The 20475-nt window shown below is 47.1% G+C and overlaps 1 protein-coding gene across 1 annotated transcript in view; it reads right to left on the bottom strand.

Annotated features, from left to right (window-relative positions):
- SNX29 (sorting nexin 29) overlaps window positions 1-20475 on the bottom strand; it is a 604821-nt gene that overhangs the window by 440043 nt on the left and 144303 nt on the right. The window contains exons 13-14 of the mRNA XM_017890705.1: window positions 10394-10457; window positions 7330-7458 (exon numbers count right to left, since the gene is read on the bottom strand). Of these exons, the coding sequence (XP_017746194.1) occupies window positions 7330-7458; window positions 10394-10457 (193 nt within the window). The remainder of the gene's footprint in view (window positions 1-7329; window positions 7459-10393; window positions 10458-20475) is intronic.

The following is a 20475-nucleotide window of genomic DNA, read 5'->3' as shown; positions in this document are numbered from 1 at the left end:
CCAGGCATGGTGGCGGGCACCTGTATTCCCAGCTACTCGGGAGGCTGAGGCAGGAGAATTGCTTGAACCCTGGAGGTGGAGATCGCAGTGAGCTGAGACGGCACCACTGCACTCCAGCCTGAGCGACAGAGCAAGACTGTCTCAAAACAACAACAACAACAAAAACTTTCCTAAAGTGTCATATACAGACATTAGGAAAAAGAGTCTCTTCCCTTTGGATCCTGGGCGAGGCTCAGTGCTACAAGACGCCACCTTTGCTCTGCGCAGAGAGCCTACCTAAGCATGACACCAGTGCACAGAGGGCGGGACCAAGGAAAGATAGAGGGAGAATGCATTGGTGCCACACACAGTGCTTGAAGAAAGTAACCTGTCCTTGGATTTCCCAGCTACTGCAAGGAAAAATTCCCCTGGTGACCCAAGCTAATTTGGCGTGGGTTTCTGCCATCAAAAGCATGTTAGTGTCAGTGGGGAAACTGAGAATTGAGAAGTTACCAAGTGGCAGAGCCAGGACCAAAGTCACTGTGCTGTGCCGGTTCCCTAGGTAAGGGTCGGACACGGCCCTCCAAAGCCAGCAGTGACCATGACACATCAACAGGGTGCTTTATGCCACTGCACAGGAGAAAGGAGGGGGAGTGCTCCATGCCACCCCAGCCCCCTTTAAGTTTCTAAATAGGTAAAGAACCAGAGAGGCTCAGAAGCATGAAGAGAATGACCCAGCCATACAACTGACAACATGTTCATTCGAGTGCAGCAGAACTGCACAGAAGGAGGGAAAAGTCACAACAGGTGAGTGACCGCAAGGCTGGCCCCAGTGAGACACAAGAAGCGAAGTCTGCAGCGGTGCTCTGAGTCACGACAGGAGAGTAACCGCAAGGCCGGCCCCAGTGAGATACACGAAGGGAAGTCTGGAGCGGTGCTCCGAGAAGCAGTCCAAGGGGCTCCCCCCGAGGAACACTTTCTCCACCACCTTCGCGACTCTCAATCAACCAGAAGCCCCTTCCCGGACCTGGCAGGTTGACTGTTGAGATGACATGTCTACTTAGGTGCAGGGAAAATACCCATGCTCCCATCTCTAATAACCAAACAACAGGCCTCTTCAGACAGCACTCTTATGAGTATAACAGAGAAAAACCACCACAAATGGCTCAAGGAATGAAAGCAATTTATTGGCTCACATACGTGAAGAGTTCAGAGGAAAGACAGCTTCAGGAAAGACTGGATCCAGGAGGTCAAATGAGACTATCAGGAACTGCTGATTTCTCTCTCTCTCCATTTCTCCACCACATGGTTCTCACGTGGGATTAGAATCTCCCCATAAAATAGCAAAGATAGCTGCCAACCACTCCTGGCTGGCACCGTCCTCTCAAGGATGCTGTAACTGGCTCTTATCAGACCATCCTGGCCACATGCCCTCCTATAAAGCCCTCCTGGTGGCCAGTGCATGGAGCAACCCGACTGTCCAGGCCTGGGTGGGCTGCCCTCCTCTGAAGCCCCGTGGGGGCAGGAGGCAGGGGTAGCCCCATTAAACCACATGGACAGAAAGGAAGGAGCAAGGATCCACCAAGGAAAACTGGGGGGTGTGATGGCTAATTTTGCATATCCATGTGTCTGGGCCACCAGATGCCCAGATAGCTAGATCAACACAATTTCTCAGTGTGCCTGTGATGGTGTTTCTGGAAGAGATTAGCATGTGAGTTTGTGCACCGAGTGAAACAGATGGTCCTCACCACTGTGGGCAAGCACCCCCCATTCCACGGAGGGCCTGAGTAGAAGAAAAGGAAGGTGAGTTCTCTCCCTGCCTGACTGCTTGAGCTGGGACATGGCTCTTCCCCCGCCCTCGGCACTCCTGGCTCTCAGGCCTTCAGACTCAGACTGGAACCTACACCACAGGTTCTCTGGCTCTTGGGCCTTTGAACTACACCATGAGCTTTTCTGGGTCTCTAGCCTGCAGAGGGCAGCTTGTGGGACTTCTCGGCCCCCATAATTATATGAGCCAATACCTTATAATAACCCCTTTCTAGAAATATATACGCATCCTATTGGTCTGTTTCTCTGGATGACCCTAATATTAATACAGGTAGTATCTGCCCCAGGAGGAAGCAGACGCCTGATGGGTGTAGCAGGCAGCCTTCAAGGTGGCCTCTAGTGACCCCTGCTGCCTCTTGCTAGTCACACCACTGTGTGTTTCCCCCAACAATGAACCAAGGATAACTGTAACTACAAAATATAGCAGAAGCAATCCTGTGTCACCTCCAAGGCTTGGTTATTAAAAACATGGTGATTTTCAGCGTGGGTGCGCCCTCTCCTGCTCCTGGGTTACTCACCCTGGGAAGTCAGCTACTGTATTGGGAGCAGCCCCACGGAGAGGCCCACGTGGCAAGAAGTTGAAGCCTCCTGCCAACAGCCACAGGATGACGCTTGCAAGTGGACACCCCCATCCCCAGTCAAGCCTTCAGATGACAGCAACTCTGGCCAACAGCTCAACTGCAACATCATGAGAGACCCTGATGCCCTGGCTAAGCCATTCCCAGAGTCCGAATTCACAGAAATTGTGGGGGATCATAAATATTTGTTGTTCTAAGTAACCAAGTTTGAGGATAATTTGTTACACAGCGAGAGCTAACACTGCTATAATACAATGACAAGAAACAGAAAGTGAGCCCTCACAATAATTCAAGAACCCATTTACTTGCTTCCTTCAAAGCCACTTTTCCTCATATAAATGTGTGTCTTTTTTTTAACATGTCTCATAGCTTGAGTTTTCTTAATTCAAAAAGAAACAAGGCAATCGATTATTTAGAGGAATGTGACTTACAGAGCCTTAATTGCAAATGATTATTATGCCTCTGCCTCAGGAACTCACAGCTGCCCAGGGCCAAAAAGCACCAGGCTAGTTACATGACCTTGTTCTAGAAAAGCCAATAATTCTTAGCAAAAGGAATGCGTCATCAAATGCAGGATTTGCTTGGCGACACTCAGTTTTACAACCATGAACTCAGAGCCAGTGAAACATGCATATACACAAGCACATACTTAGCATTCGGATATTTCACTTTTCTGAGCAGGAGATAGACTAGCTCCTAATTCTTTCTGCACCGTTGCTGTTAAAATAGACCTTTTGATGAGGTAAGGAGACATAATTATTATATTCAAGAAAAATGATAATAATAGTTAACATTTACTGAGTATTTATCAAGCACATTGAGCAATACATGGTCTCTCGTTTTATTTATTCAACACAACTCTATGAGGTAAAGAGTTTTCTTATTACCATTTTAAAACTAAGGAAACAGGCCAAGCGCAGTGGCTCATGCTTGTAATTACAGCACTTCGGGAGGCCGAGGCGGGTAGATCACTTGAGCCCAGGAGTTTAAAACCAGTCTGGACAACATGGTAAAACCCCGTCCGTACAAAAGAGAGAAAATTAACTGCATATGCTGGTGCCTGCCCGCAGTCCCAGCTACTCGGAGGCTAAAATGGGAGAACTGCTTGAGCCCAGGAGGTGGAGGCTGCAGTGAACTGAGATCGCATCACTGCAGTCCAGCCTGGGTGACAGAGTGAGACACTGTCTTTTTAAAAAAAAAAAAAAAAAAACACTAAGGAAACAGAAACAGAGAAGTTAAGTAACTCACCCAAGGTCACACAACTAGTAAGCAGGAGAGCCATGGTCTGACCCTGTCAGTACAAGGCAAGCACCTGTACCATAAAGCCCTAGCTGTACCCACCTGCACTGTGAACCCTGCACCTGAACATGCATGCACCCGAGGAAAGTGTGGTGCCGGTGACTGAGCCTCACCTTCCAGCCTGTGACACTCCACTGCCCCCTCCTGTGCCCCAGCAGCTATGGCCACCCACCCCCAGGTAACAACTGCCAACACTGACAACTGTTCTTACTCTGGCCAGAAGCAAGAAGAAAGTTCTGACCATTGGCAGAGGTTAACTCTATCTGGAACATGTCAGCAATGGAATTTTTCAAAACTTACATATCCAGCTGATCGGTTTGCCTGTTTCTAGTTTCTCCTTTTCAAATATTGGTCTGTTTTACAGGTATCTGTTCCTTCTGCCTGCAGACTGCAAACTTTCAGACACCCTAAACTCTTAGCTACCCACTGCTTAAATAGGGATTATAAAACTGCCTGGTTAGGAAATTGGTTTTATCTACCCCATTTACGGGATAAAATTTTCCCAACAATTATCATGCACTAAAACACGCTTCCTGTGGAATACACTTAGGATGCCTTGCTCTGTCCACTGCCATATGTACCCTCACTTCTTTTCCTCCTCATTCAGCCCCTTCGGCCGGATGAGATCATCCTCTCCACCCCAGAGATGAGGAAGCACACACGTGCAGAAGTTGAGCAACTCACCCAGAAACACACAATTTGCAAGTAATGATGAAAAGGCTCAAGACTACACTAACTGCTAATACAAGCCATTAAATGACACGGAGGCTGGGCATGGTGGCTCACGCCTGTAATCCGAGCACTTTGGGAGGCTGAGGCAGGCGGATCACCTGAGGTCAGGAGCTCAAGACCAGCCTGGCCAACATGGTGAAACCCCGTCTCTACTAAAAATGCAAAATATTAGCTGGGCATGGTGGCACATGCCTGTAATCCCAGCTACTTGGGAGGCTGAGGCTGGAGAGTCACCTCAACCCAGGAGGCAGAGGTTGCAGTGAGCCGAGATCATGCCACTGCACTCTAGCCTGGGCACGACAGAGCAAGACTCCATCTCAAAAAAAAAAAAAAAAAAAAAAAAAGACAGGACATATAATTCTGTCTCTCTTTGCTCACTAAGAACCAGTCTCTAAAGACTTCAGACTTTATTGTGAACATTAAATGCAATTATGCTGCAGAACTCTAGCACGGCCAGGCAAAAGGGCGGTCCAGGTGAGAAAACTAGGCACATTTTACACTATTTATAACAGTCATTTAACTGTCTTTGATACTCTCGGGCTATCATTTTAAAATGTGAGAAAAGAGGAAAAGCTCAAAGAACGGAAATTCAACATAGGATCATAGTGCCAACATTCAATAAGACATACAAAACAATTACATTAGAGCCATTCGCAGCATCTAACAGCACAGAGAGGTAAATGCTGCTGCTATAAAGTGACTTAACTCTGGGCTCCCTTGCACATCCACAAGACGTGTTTATCTCGTGGTCTTATTTTAAAGTAGATTTACAGAACAATCAATAAACTGCTTATCTTACCTAAAATGAGAACAAACTGAAAACAACCTGAATGTGTAACTGACCATATTAAATTCATCATTCCAATCCAAAATGGGCAATTTAATATGGCGTGTTCACTCAATCAAATACCACATCCAGGTACATAAAAATGGTTAACATGAGGCCTATATGGAAACAACAAAAGCTGCTTTTGCACTCCTAAGCAGTGCTAGAAGGCAGACTAAACAACGACAGGCATAGATTATATGTATAGTTTAAAAAAAAAGGCCGGGCTTGGTGGCTCAAGCCTGTAATCCCAGCACTTTGGGAGGCCGAGACGGGTGGATCACGAGGTCAGGAGATCGAGACCATCCTGGCTACTAACACGGTGAAACCCCGTCTCTACTAAAAAATACAAAAAACTAGCCAGGCATGGTGGTGGGCGCCTGTAGTCCCAGCTGCTCGGGAGGCTGAGGCAGGAGAATGGCGTGAACCCGGGAGGCGGAGCTTGCAGTGAGCTGAGATCCGGCCACTGCACTCCAGCCTGGGCGACAGAGCGAGACTCCGTCTCAAAAAAAAAAAAAGTTAGTATACGAACAAATTCAGTAAAGATGCATGTAAGCTGGGATTTGGGATTTGGGGCGGTTTACTTGGCAGCTTTCTTTAATAGTACATAAACAAAGTGACGGAAAAGGAAATAAAATGGCTTTTAAATAAAAGGAGGCTCAACCATACTCTTAATTAGAGAAATGGGAAAGAAAAATTTTCTGCCAGCACCATTTCCAGCCCTGGCATTATCAGAGACCCAGCAGTTGGATCCCATGGCTGTGAGCACAGCTGCACCGCAGCAAGCCCTCTCCCATGCTGCTGTAGAACGTGCGGCTCACGCCCGTGCCAGGCAAGTTGATGGTCCCTGTCCAACTTACAAATGCGTGCACTTTGACCCAGCAATTCTACTTCCAGGAATATTTCCAAAATATATACTCATATGGGAAGAAAACGACCAACGCGAAGGTTGCTGACTGTGGCATTATTAGTCATAGCAAAAGACTGGAAACCATCTCAACGCCTGGCTGTTGGCAGGCTGGTTAAATGAATTCTGATGCAGTCAGACGAGGAAATGTCAGGAGCTCTTAACAAGCAGAGGGCAGCCCCACGCGGACCAATGACAGCAATCTCTGAGACGTCAAGTGAATGCTGCACAGGACAGGCTACCATTTCACATTAAGGAAGAAAGGGAGGAGGAGGAGAGAATGAAAAGGAAAAAAGTATATGTGCACGTATCTGCTTGTGTGTACAGGGAACATCTCTGGAATCAGTAACGATGACCCCCTCTAAGGAACAAACTGGGTGGCTGGGATAAGAAAAGGGGGACTTGCACAGGTTTACCTTTTTTTTTTTTTTTTTTTTTTTTTGAGACGGAGTCTTGCTCTGTTGCCCAGGCTGGAGTGCAGTGGCCGGATCTCAGCTCACTGCAAGCTCCACCTCCCGGGTTTATACCATTCTCCTGCCTCAGCCTCCCGAGTAGCTGGGACTACAGGCGCCCGCCATCTCGCCCGGCTAGTTTTTTGTATTTTTTTTAGTAGAGACGGGGTTTCACCGGGTTAGCCAGGATGGTCTAGATCTCCTGACCTCGTGATCCGCCCATCTCGGCCTCCCAAAGTGCTGGGATTACAGACTTGAGCCACCGCGCCCGGCCACCTTTTGTATTTTGAACCACATGCATACATACTATTTACTCAGTGAAATAAATTAAAACACATTTTTTGCTTTAGTCACTATCTTTTTTTTTTTTTTTTTTTAAAGAGACAGAGTCTTGCTCTGTCACCCAGGCTGGAATGGAGTGCAGTGGCGTGATTTCAGCTCACTGCAAGCTCTGCCTCCAGGGTTCACGCCATTCTCCTGCCTCAGCCTCCCGAGCAGCTGGGACTACAGGCACATGCCACCATGCCTGGCTAATTTTTGTATTTTTAGTAGAGATGGGGTTTCACCATTTAAGCCAGGATGGTCTCGATCTCCTGACCTCATGATCCACACACTCTGGCCTCCCAAAGTGCTGGGATTACAGACGTGAGCCACCGCGCCCGGCCCAGTATGCTCAGGTTTTAATGAAGCCACCATGTGCTTACCTCTCCATCCCTCACCCTCTCCTACCTGGCCAGTGCCTGGACCTTCATGCCCTGCCGCTCCTCTTGTTCAGCCACTTTCCTTTTCAAGGTGTCCACCTCTTGCCGGAGCGCGGCTGAGTGCTCCATCTCACCGTCGAGGAGGTTCCGCAGCGATCTGGGAAGGGAAGGTCCCATCTGTTCAGAAGCTGTCAACCCAGACCCCACTGAACCCAGGACACAGTTCCTAACATAAGTCAAGTCCTAAGCCATGCATTTTCCACAAGGCTCTGCATAAATCATTATTCAAGTCTATCTCATGTGAACTGGAGATAGCAAACTCTAATTGACAGCCTTAGAGTAAGAATTAAGGGACAGTTGTCTGTGGCCTGGGCTCCATGTCCCTGATTGCCTGCAAGCAGGCCAGCCTTCTGACAGCCTAAATCAAGGGAAAACAATGAAGTAAGCAAATTCCAGCCAAGTCCCTTTACAAACACCCCACTCAAAGGTGTAGCATGTTACAATGAGACCATTTTGTCACAGCTACACCAGGTAAGAGATTTAACCAAGGAAAGGATGCCAGGAGAGGCCAAAACAATAATCCGAGGCATAAAAATAGAATATACACTCAGAGTATCTGAGAAATGTCTAGTCTCATTTCCACTTGTGCCTACAAAACACACCGCAAGCCTGTTTCCTGGCCAACTTCAGGTGAAACAAGCATATATATAAAATGTCTTACATCACTAAAGCATCTGAGATAGCACAGATAGCATTTTACATTCCCAAGTTTGTTAACCCTCCAACAGGGGCTTGCAGCCAGCACAGGATTCACTTGTGTATCTGTCATCCCTGGTCTTAAATAAAGGAGAGGACAGCAGGTCTTCTAGAAACCATCACCAGTGACCGCCTCGGAGATCCAGAGGACACTTGCTATGTGATATCAGGATATGAGCAAAAACATGGCGGAGCGGGGTGGCTCACGCCTGTAATCCAGCACTTAGGGAGGCCAAGGTGGGTGGATCACTTGAGGTCAGGAGTGTTTGAGACCAGCCTGGCCAAAATGAAACCCCATTTCTACTAAAAATACAAAACTTAGGCGTGGTGATACACACCTGTAATCCCAGCTACTCGGGAGGCTGAGGCAGGAGACTTGCTTGAACGCAGGAGGCAGAGGCTGCAGTGAGCCAAGATCACACCACTGCACTCCAGCCTGGGCAACAGAACAAGACTCTGTCTCAAGGAAAAAAAAAAAAAAAAAAAAGAATATAATCAAAACATCTGACCCCCACCACACTCTGATCATTCACTGAAATCTTCAAAACTTGTGTTCCTTGAGAGCTTTGAGGAAATTACCCTCGTGGGGCCTGGGGCTCCCTGACAAAAACATGGTATAATTTTTCCTTTCTTTCTGGGAAGTACAAAAAAGTAACAGACAGTGGTTATTGTTCTTCACAAGGTAAGACAAAATCTATGGCTTCTTCCAGGATAACAGCCCCAGCTGGAGCAAGGAGAAAGAATCCCGCAATGGTGCAAGCCCTCTATTGAAAGTTTATTCTAGTTGGAAAACGGCGTGGTCTAAAGGTTCCTTTTGAAGACATCCTCTTTTGTTTTAGAAATCATGCTTCTTTGCTTTTATATGTTTCCAGAAAGGACAAGAGAGAAGCTTGTCAAGCTTGTCAAGCAGGATCAAAAATGAGGTTTAAAGGAGAATCATGACTGTGTGTAAAAGAAGGTGTGAGTTAAGAGAGGGTGACGTGAACCCACATGCCCCCTCTCCCCACGTCCCAGGGAGGCAGTTGAATCATGCTTGCTGAAGTTCAGGGGGTAACTGCAGGTAAGCCTTCTATGACCACCCCACAGTCAAGATAAGTCAGATGGGAGTCAGCAGCCAATGTCAGGTGGTATCTGGCGTGGGTTTCAAAAGGGAAGAAAGATTAATGAAACCTTTCGTCCTCTCAAGAGTTTGCAACTGGGTTTTTGGCCAAGTCAAAAGACTCCGAATTTCATCTTGCCCTAAGTATCCCCGATTTGGGCAAACTTTCCTAAGATAAGTGTTCAGATGCCTGGAACATGGTAGATAGACAGGTCTTTGATTAATGATGACTAAAGGCTGCCTAGAGGCCAGGCACAGTGGCTCACAACTATAATCTCAGCACTTTGGGAGGGCAAGGTGGGCAGATTACTAAAGCTCAGAAGTTCAAGACCAGCCTAGGCAACACGTCAAAACTAAAATACCAAAATTAGCCAGGTATGGTGGCATGCACCTATAGTCTTAGCCACTCAGAAGGCTGACATTGGAGGATCACTTGAGCCCGGGAGGCAGAGGTTGCAGTGAGCAGAGATCACGCCACTGCATTCCAGCCTGGGTGACAGAGCCAGAACTGTCAAAAGAAAAAAAAAAGACTGCCAAGGCTAAGGACGTGATAACTAAAGGGTATATAGGGCTTCTTTCGGGGGTGATGAAACGTTCTAAAATTGACTGTATTGATGTTAACTCCTATCTGTGAATATAGTAAAAACTATTGAAGTATATACTTTATTTCTTTATTTATTTTTTTGAGACGGGGTCTCGCTCTGTCACTCAGGCTGTAATGCAATGGCACAATCTTGGCTCACTGCAACCTTCGCCTCCCGGGTTCAAGCAATTCTCCTGCCTCAGCCTTCTGAGTGGCTGGGATTACAGGCATGTGCCACCACGCCCCGCTAATTTTTGTATTTTTAGTAGAGATGGGATTTCACCATGTTGATCAGGCTGGTCTTGAACTCCTGACCTTGTGATCCGCCTGCCTCAGCCATACACTTTAGATGAGTTAATTATAGTGTATGTGAATTAAATATCAATAAAGGCTGTTTTTTAAAAAACAATTAACGACTGTTCTACCAAATTCTTAGCTTGTTCTATGAAGGTGCTGTTATCACAAGGTTCTCACTCCTTTCTTACACACCAGGCACAAGAGAGATACCACAGTGGCACATCTCCAATGATAAGAAATTGCCAGTCACGATTTTTGCCAAGAAAGCAAAATGTCCCTCATCTGTTATATTCTGTCTGTCCCAGAGGCATACCGTCAAAGAAAGAGGCTATTCCTCAAGCCTGAAAATCACAGTACCTGTTCTCCTCCTCCAGCTCATCCTTCCTGTTCATCATGGCCACAATGGCCTGGCGCAGTTCACCTAAGGGGAGAAAACAAAGTCAAGATTAATTGGCAGGTCTCACCTATTACAGCATGCCCTCACCTCTCTGGATTACATGCTATTAAGGATGACTTGTCTAGATAAGCTCCCTTTTCCCTTTCAAAAATAACTCCTATAACAGTCTAAGAGACTCAGCTGATCAGGGTCCTGGATTTCAGAGCACAGTCTCTGGAGTCAGGTCCCAGGTTCAAATCCTGCCTCTACAGTGGATTAACCTTGGGCAAGTTAGTGATCCCCTCTGAGCACCAACTCCCTTATCTATAAAATGAGATCTTAACAGTTACTATCTCCTAGAAGTGTTGTTAGAATTCAGTAAGACAATATATAAGTGAGATGCTTAGGAATGGTGCCCAGCACAGGATAGCATTTAGCAAGTATTACTGATCAGTATCATTACAGTCTTTGCAGAAATGCAACAGCGGAAGACAGGAAAATGGAGATAAGGTGGCCGTATGGCTCACAAGCACAAGTGGGTTAAACATTTTCAAGAGTTAGGGGATTTATTGAGCTCCTGTCTGCCTCACCTTGGGAAATAAAGGATTTTTTAAATGGTCTACGCCCTAGAGCAGCAGACTAGATAGTAGAATTTTCTGAAGTGTGAAACAAGATCACCACGGGCAATATGGGAAATCAACCCCAGACAGCAATGTGGCATTTGGAAGAGCAAGTATCTGGGTTCTGGGCCTTGCAGGCACAGGATAAGGGGGTCCCCAATGCTGCTACTCAGACTTTGTAGCTGAAAATGTTATATTCTAGGGGGAAATTCTAGGAGGAAAAAACTGTTTCCCAGGAGGTTTCAGAGAGAGCAATGCTTGCCTGGCAAGTACAGCCTCAAGTAGCCTTAAGGGATGAAGGCCGGGCATGGTGGCTCATGCTTGTAGTCCCAACACTTTGGGAAGCCAAGGTAGGAGGATCATTTGAGCCCAGGAGTTCAGGACCAGCCTGGTCAACAGAGTGAGACCCCATCTCAAAAAAACAAAAACAAAAACAAAAGAGATCTCAGCCACAAGCCCCCCTTGCAAGAGCCCAAATCACTGCCCAAAATCCACCCGTGAGAAACAGAGGATGATGGATGCTAACCCAATCCACTCTATCACCCTGGCCTCACCCTTCCCTGCCCTTCCCCGTCCTATACATGGTGCATCTCCAGCCTCTTGGATGTGGCACCTGTGTTTTTACCAGCATCAAAATGACTGATATCACAAGTGGAGCCAAAGTATATTCTGGTAGTGGGAATCTTTTTAAAAAGCCATCACAGAAAGACAAGCTGTGAGACTCTTCTGCCTTCCTCACGTGGCTATGACATAACGTTCACATTAATGGTGGAGAAGGAAAGGGACCGAGAGCTGGCATGCCCCCCAAAATGTTCTTTCAGCGGGCTTGAACCTGAACGCACATTCACTTTCGCTGCCACTTTGGCTGTTCCGTGACTCTTTGGGGGCGGTAAAGCTGGTAACGTTGGGGTGATTTCCATAGATCGGGTAAATATTATACTTCGCCAAGCACGAGTGACACAAAAGCAGAGGAGCTCCCGAATATGTAATTTTCTCTCCTCTCCCCTGCACCGTGCAGCCCATGATTTGTTTAGTCTCTATCACTATGATTTCCTTCCTCTTTGTGACCTGCCACAGCTCACATTTTGAGAGAAAACAGAGCAGCGCTTCTGCACTGTGGCCTCTGCAGAGCCTGGCCACGCTGGGGGGGTCCCCTCTCCTATGGCTGAAAGGCAAATGACCATCCATCTCAACATTGGTTCCTTGCTCGGCTGCAGAAGACAGAACCACAAAACCAGGCAAGAGCACAGGGGAATGCTAATTTAAACCATCAGAAACTGATCTGAGATAAAAAGCAGCGTTGAACATGCTGTGGACAGGATGGATTCGTCCACAAATGCAGCTGGGCAAGGAACCGCTGGAAAAGCAAGACACCAGACTTCAATACATATCTGTTCCTGCAATGTTCTGAAATTAATTTCTGGTACAATAATGTTTAAATATGTGAAACAAAGCAATAAAAACTGCAGAAGTATCTGAACACACATGTGTGCAATCTCTCTTCACCTGAAACCGAAGACCAACTCCGTTAAGGAAATAATAATGTTGCTATAGTATCTGCACATCAAGGGCACATCTAACACACCTGGAAGATTGGTCCATTGTTTGTAGAACTTTAAGCTCCTCAGGGCAGTAAATTGGCAGTGTGGAAAGAAAATCAGTTTTCTTTCCTTTTTTTGAGACAGAGTCCTGCTCTGTCGCCCAGGCTGGAGTGCAGTGGCGTGATCTCGGCTCACTGTAACCTCTGCCTCCAGGGTTCAAGTGATTTTCCTGCCTGTCTCCCAAGTAGCTGGGATTGCAGGCGTCCACCACCACGTCTGGCTAATTTTTCTATTTTTAGTAGAGATGGTGTTTCACCATGTTGGCCAGGTTGGTCTCGAACTCCTGACCTCATGATCCGCCTGTCTCGGCCTCCCAAAGTGCTGGGATTACAGGCGTGAGCCACCATGCCCCGCCTTGAACATCAGTTTTCTAATTAGATCTACCTTTGAATCCCATGTCCCTCACACTTCAGTTCGAGGTCCCAGCAAATAGTATCATCCTTGCTTCTCAGCTCCTTCAGCTGGAAAATGCTGCTGGTATCACCAGCCTCATAGGATAGAGCAGGGGCCAGTAAAGCTTTCCCCGAACCACACCCGCCCATTTCGGTATTGTCTAAGTCTGCTTTGATGAGTTGTTTTGACAGAGACCGTGGGGCCCACACGGCCTGAAATATCCACTGTCCAGCCCTTTCCAGAAAACATTTGCCAGCCCATCTTAAGAGAACATCACAAGTTCTTCCCTCCATGCCCCACTCTCAGCCATCTTCATTCAGGGCTGAAGGCAGCTCTGCAGCAGCTGTGACACTGTGCCAATCAGGTGGGGCCACTGGCTGTACCCACACAGGACACTGCAGATGGAGAGAACTGGAACAGCAGGAGAGCCACTGCTGCTCAGACTCCTTCTTTTTTTATGGCTGTATATTATTCCACTGCATAGATGTATGTATATGTATATGTATATGTATATGTATACGTATATGATGTATATGTATATGATGTATATGTATGTGATGTATGTGTATGTATATGATGTATGCTGTATATGTATATGATGTACATGTGTATGTGTATGATGTATATGTATATTATGTATATGTATATGATGTATATGATGTATATGTATATGATGTATGTATATGTATACGTGTATGATGTATATGTGTATATATATGATGTATATGTATATGATGTGTGTATGTACATGATGTGTATGTATATGATGTATATGTGTATGTATATGTGTATGTATATGATGTATATGTGCATGTATATGATGTATATGTATATCTGTATGTATATGATGTATATGTCTCTGATGTATATATGTATGTATATGATGCATATGTATATGATGTATATGTGTATTTATATGTGTATGTATATGATGTATATGTATATATATAGGGGTATGGGAGAGATGGGTGATGTTGGCCAAAGGGTACATCTTATAATTTTCTGTTAGAAGATGAGTAAATTCTGCAGATCTGATGACAGCATGGGGACTCTGGCTAACAATACTATGGTACTGTTTACTTGAAATCTGAAGAGAGAGTTGACTTTAAGTGTCTTCATCACACATATTAAAACACAAAAAACATGTTCATTCGGGGAGGTGGTGTATATGTTCATCTGATTGTGGTAGTCATTATGCAATGCAGAGATACATCAAATCATCATGTTGTATGCCCTGAACACGTACAATTTTTGTCATATAGTTAAAATTAAAAAAAAAAAAAAATAGGCTGGGCACGGTGACTCACGCCTGTAATCCTTTGGGGCCCGAGGCGGGCGGATCACTTGAGGTCAGAAGTTCGAGACCAGCCTGGCCAACATGGTGAAACCTCACCTCTACTAAAAATACAAAAATTAGCCAGGTGTGGTGGCGCACACCTGTAATCCCAGCTGCTTGGGAGGCTGAGGCAGGAGAATCGCTTGAACCTGGGAGACAGAGATTGCAGTGAACCACGATTATGCCACTGCATTCCAGCATGGGTGACAGAGTGAAACTCCGCCTAAAAAAAAATTTTTTTTTTTATTTTAATAACAGAGATGATAGGCAATGAAAAAGTTACAGCCCGGTCTCAGTCCTGCTGTGTGGATATAAGGCTGTATCTATGCCAAGAGCTCAATCATTGCTTCTACCATGCACACACCCACATCTCTACTCAGGCCCTCTCCTGAGCTCCAGATCAGTGTCCTCTCTGCCACTCCAGCCTCTGCCCATATCCTTGGTTAGACTCCAACCATACTGAACACACTCTCCTTCTCTCGTGCCTCTGTGTCTTGGCACAGGCTGTTTCCCAGGGTCTGGAAGGCCTGGCCCCTCCCTGACTCCAGGTTGTCCTTCAAGCTTCCGCTTGGGGCGTGCCTTTTCTGAGCAGCCGGGACTCTCTGGCTGTAGCAGTTGTGGGAGTCCACAGGCCTGCCCTGTCATACTCTTGCCCCTGCTCAGAGACTCAGCTCCCACAGGCCTCCCATCCCACCCACTCCACTTGCAATCAGTGAGACCAAGGGTGGCTATTGACTCAAACCAAGCCCATCATAGAGAGTCTTCCAGAAGTTCAGATGTGCCACAGCCTGACAAGAGACGCAAAAGAAGGTGGCAACAGACACATGTGGCCCAAGAGCGAACAGCTGCAAGTCACTCCACAATGGTGAGTGTGGAGACACACTGAAATAGTGACTTGCCAAAAGCCAAGTGGTCAAAAGACCAGTTTAATAAACCCACCCTGGCCGGGCACAGTGGCTCACACCTGTGATCCCAGCACTTCGGGAGGCTGAGGTGGGCGGATCACTTCACGTCAGGAGATAGAGGCCATCCCAGCCAACATGGTGAAACTCCGTTTCTACTACAAACACAAAAATGAGTCAGGTGTGGTGGTGTGTGCCTGTAGTCCCAGCTACTCAGGAGGCTGAGGCAGGAGAATCGCTTGAACCCAGGAGGTAGAGGTTGCAGGGAGGCAGAGGTTGCAGGGAGGCAGAGGTTGCAGTGAGCCAATATCACGCCTCTGCATTCCAGCCTGGCAACAGAGCGAGACTCCATCTCAAAAAATAAAAAATAAATAAATAAATAAACCCATCCTTAAATGAAATCCTAAACTGGGCCCAGGACCGTTGGTTGAAGGCTCCTCCATTGCCATGTACAGGGGTCTGGACAGAGACAAATGCAGATGCAGCAGCCACAGGCAGAGGGCCACCAAACGGGGGAGCCAGCAAAGCCCCTCAAGGCAAGCCCACTCAGCCACAGAGAAAGTGCTGAGTCTGGCAAAGCATCAGGTGTTCGAACTGTCAAACATGCTGCTACGGAGCCCTGCAGCCTGGGGTGACTCAAGGAACTCCTCATTCCTGGCTTAGTCTCCTGCTGCACCACCATAGCCAAGGCGGCTATCCGAGGGCTGGCGGAAGAAGTGAGAGGCGACCTGCAGTGACCACGTGGCCACAGGGAATAAAGGAGCCATGCACAAATGGCCACCTTGGCTTCCGCGTGACTCTCAGCTCCCAGGCCCTGGGGAACCCCTACGGGGTTCTGTGCCCTTGTGTTCGTGGGTTCTGTGTCCTCACAGCCAAACAATCCACGTAGAGTTCAGTGATTTCCACTGCACTTCATATGCACCTCCACGAAAGCACACTGTCCACTGGGCTAGAGGCACCCATCTGCATCTCTGCCCACCAAAGCCCCACCCCCAAGCCTGTGGGTCCCTTGAGTACGGGGGCTCTATTGCCCAGCACAGGACACACGTGAGACCTGGTGAATGATCAAAGGCAAGATGCGTAAGTGAATTAATAAACAAATGAATGACTGACAGTTGCCCACTGCTGAAACGACACCGTCAGCTCCAGGAACTGAGCATGGGATTAGCTGGGCAGAAATGTCAACCGCGTTAATCATAAGTTCAAGGCCTCGGCAGAGAACACTAACCATCAGGTTCACAGCTGTAATTTCCTGCCCCAGTGACAGAGATTCAGGCTCCAGTTGAGCTTTTTCCATTATGCATCTCGGGAATGCAACAGGCATGGGGAGGAGGGGACACGGTCCCATATATCATTACCATGACCTCAAACAGGACGAGCCTACAAAACCATTCCCCTCCTTTCTCGGCAGTGACCACACAAATGCTCAATTTCAAAAAGAACAGTGGAGCTGGGACCAGCCCCCAGTCCCCAGGGACCCAAACATAAACACAGACACACAGCCAGATGACGCACAGGCCCATTCACACAAATGATTACGGGCCTCAGAGGCTGCTATATAAAGCACTGAAACAGTGACGCCAAGGGAGGGGTGAGAGGCATCTCTTCTTCAGCCACTAAAGGCCCCCCAGGGGGAAATTATCCTGGGACTAATTGATCTTCAACTGCCTTTTCAAAATTAAAAAGGGAAGAGACTGCTGACTGCGATGACTAGACAGGGTGACGTGTGGACGCATGTGTGCGCACACACACTCTCACATATATACATAGATCTCTGCAATAATTCCCTGGCTTTATATAGCATCTTTATCCAAAGACCTCAAAGAGCCTTTACAAACACTCCCCTGGGGCCCGTACTCAGCTATATTTAAACAGAGAGCTCATGAGGGCACATGCACAAATAAAGAATGTTCCTCTACGGGGATGGACTTAACCTACATCATCGTTTTTCAAACTTAACATCCTGCTTTTTATATCTTTGTCTGCCTACCCACTCCCTTTCCTTTTATCTCCAAAAGAAAGGATAAACTATATCGAGCTCCAAAATATAACTTTTAAAGCACTCAGGCCCATTCTAACTTTTCGTTCCATTTCTCTCTCCTGCCTCCCTCTACCCCTAGCCCACCCAGAGTTTCTATTCTTTTCAATTTGTTAAGATGAAAGAGGAAGAACTGTATCAAGATCCCTTCCCAGGACTCAGATGGCCAGTGGTTACCATGCACTGCCTGTTTCATGCACACCCAGCAATGTGAGAGGCACCTGAAACACACAATCTCATGTAATTCTCACAAGGTTTCTGAGAAGCAAGCATGATTACACTTGCTGTCTGAATGAGGCAACAGAGGCTGGAAGAAGGGAAGTGATTTGCCTCAGGCTACACAGCCAGGAAGTGGCCAGGCAAGCACCCATACCTGGTCCAGCTCGCTTGAAAGCCTGTCCCCCAAGCAGGCTGTGCCAGCCCCAGCCCGGGTCCTGGGAGGCAGCGCACAGCCTCAGGACTCACAACAGTTCCCAGGGTGTGGCCTCTGGCAGTTCTCCCGGTCTTTCTCTGTCCTCTTGTGGAAAATCAAAAGTGTGATTAAATTCTGGCCCTGCCCAGTTTTAGAACTATGGTTTCTACAGAATTTTAATCTCAAAACAGAAAACACAAATGTGAGGCACTCATGGGAACGGGATGGAAAATGGAAGAAAGTCACAAGGTACAGAAGAACAGCACCTTGCAAAACCTTGATAAGGTTCTAGATCTTTATTAACTTTTCCAGATTTGTAATTTTTTGGTTTTCTCTCTCTTGTTCATGCGCGCACTCTCAAACACACACACACACACAGTGAGTGTTTGTAAAGATTTCTACTACGAATCCTTAAAGCAGGCATCCCAAAAGCAGATACAGACAGGGCCTCCAAGGAGCGAAGTCCTCACAGGGCACACTGGGACAAGAGGACTCCAACTAAGGAGCAGTCCCCACCTCCAACCCACTGTCTACGCGGGGACATGGTTGCTACCAGTCCTGAGTTGGTGAGAGAAGCCAGGAGTCACATTTTTATACAGATCTGATTTTTAAACACTGTAAACTGAGGTTCTTACCACACAAGTGCAAGAGATCATGCTATGGGTCACTATTGTGAGCCTCCTGTCCTAAAGTACGAGTTCTGAGCACCAAGCAGCTTGGAAATGTCAAAGTAATTAGCACACATTTGCACGGCCATTTTTACAAAGCATCATTCCACCCACACCAGTGAATTTCAGAAGCGTAGAGTGGGAAGGGGCCTGAGATGGGATCTAATGGAGGCAGATAGGGGACAGTGAATGGACACCTCAGAGGAACTCCCCCGGCAGCCTCGAAGTGACTAAATCAGAGACCAAAGACAGTCTGAGCATCCCTGCCCTGTCCGGCCCCACTCACAGAAGGCTAGAAAACACAGCACTTAGGTATGAATTTATTAGAAGTAGTAACTCAGGTGGGGGTAGGGGGTGTCTCTTTTAATTTTACGCCTTTCCACATATATGTTCTCATTTCATATCAAGGTGCCAAAAGGTAGTCTCTAGGCGGGGCACAGTGGCTCATGCCTGTAATACCAGCACTTTGGGAGGCTGAGGTGGGCGGACCACGTCAGGTCAGGAATTCGAGACCAGCCTAGCCAACACAGTGAAATCCCATCTCTACTAAAAACACAAAAATCAGCCAGGCATAGTGGCAGGCGCCTGTAATCCCAGTTACTCGGGAGGCTGAAGCAGGGGTATTAGTTGAACCCAGGAGGCGGAGGTTGCAGTGAGCCGAGATTGTGCCACTGCACTCCAGCCTGGGTAACAGACCAAGACTCTGTCTCAAAAAAAAAAAAAAAAAAAAAAGGTGGTCCCTATGTCTACTATCTAAAGTCTTCTTTTAAAAGGCATGATGAGCACTTTAGCTTTAAAGGAGTACTCACCAGAATTGAAAGCACAAAGTTGTAGAGGTTGCTTCCAGCAGTAGAAGCAATGGAACTGAGTGAAAGGCTTACCTGGCTAGTGAGAAGCGGGTGGGGAGTGGTGGCACAGCTGACGGTTTGTTTTTGTTTTTTGTTTTTGAGACAGAGTCTCGCACTCTCACCCAGGCTGGAGTGCAGTGGCGTGATCTCGGCTCACTGCAACCTCCACCTCCGGGTTCAAGCGATTCTCCTGCCTCAGCCTCCCGAGTAGCTGGGACTACAGGAGCATGCCACCACACTCGGCTTAATTTTTTTTGTATTTTTAGTAGAGACAGGGTTTCACTGTGTTAGCCAGGATGGTCTCGATCTCATGACCTTGTGCTCCACCCGCCTCAGCCTCCCAAAGTGCTGGGATTACAGCTGTGAGCCACCGCGCCCAGCCAAGCTGAAGGTTTTTTAAAAATCATGTATTGGCCGGGCGCTGTGGCTCACACCGGTAATCCCAGCACTTTGGGATGCCGAGGCAGGTGGATCACGAGGTCAGGAGATCGAGACCATCCTGGCTAACCCAGTGAAACCCCGTCTCTACTAAAAATGCAAAAAATTAGCCGGGCAAGGTGGCGGGCACCTGTAGTCCCAGCTACTCAGGAGGCTGAGGCAGGAGAATGGCGTGAACCCGGGAGGTAGAGCTTGCAGTGAGCTGAGATCGCGCCACTGCACTCCAGCCTGGGCGACAGAGCGAGACTCTGTCTCGAAAAAAAAAATCATGTATTGAGGTATGATTCATATAAAATTAACCGTTTGAAAGTGAACATTTCAGTGGCCTTTAGTACTTTCAAAATGTTGTGCAACCATCACCACTATCCAGTTCTAGAACATTTCTATCACTCCAAAGTAAAACCTCTTACCCATTAAGCAATTTCTTCCCATTTCATCCTCCTTCCTGGCAACCACTGATCCACATTGCGTCTCTATGAATTTACCTACTCCAGATGTTTCACATAAATGGAATCATCTCATATGTGGTCTTTTTTTAATACAGACTTTTTGTCTGGCTTCTTTGACTACGCATATTTTCACGGTTCATCCATGTTGAAGCATGTATCAGTGCCTCATTCCTTTTCTTTTCTTTTTTTTTTTTTTTTTGAGACGGAGTCTCGCTCTGTCGCCCAGGCTGGAGTGCAGCAGCGCAATCTCAGCTCACTACAACCCCGCCTCCCGGGTTCAAGCAATTCTCATGCCTCAGCCTCCCAAGTACCTAAGGCTACAGGTGTCCACCACCATGCCCAGGTAATTTTGTATTTT

The sequence above is a fragment of the Rhinopithecus bieti genome, unplaced genomic scaffold, assembly GCF_001698545.2.
Source record: "Rhinopithecus bieti isolate Rb0 unplaced genomic scaffold, ASM169854v2 scaffold_19459, whole genome shotgun sequence".
Lineage (NCBI taxonomy): Eukaryota > Metazoa > Chordata > Mammalia > Primates > Cercopithecidae > Rhinopithecus > Rhinopithecus bieti.
This window is presented reverse-complemented; position numbering and strand designations above follow the sequence as displayed.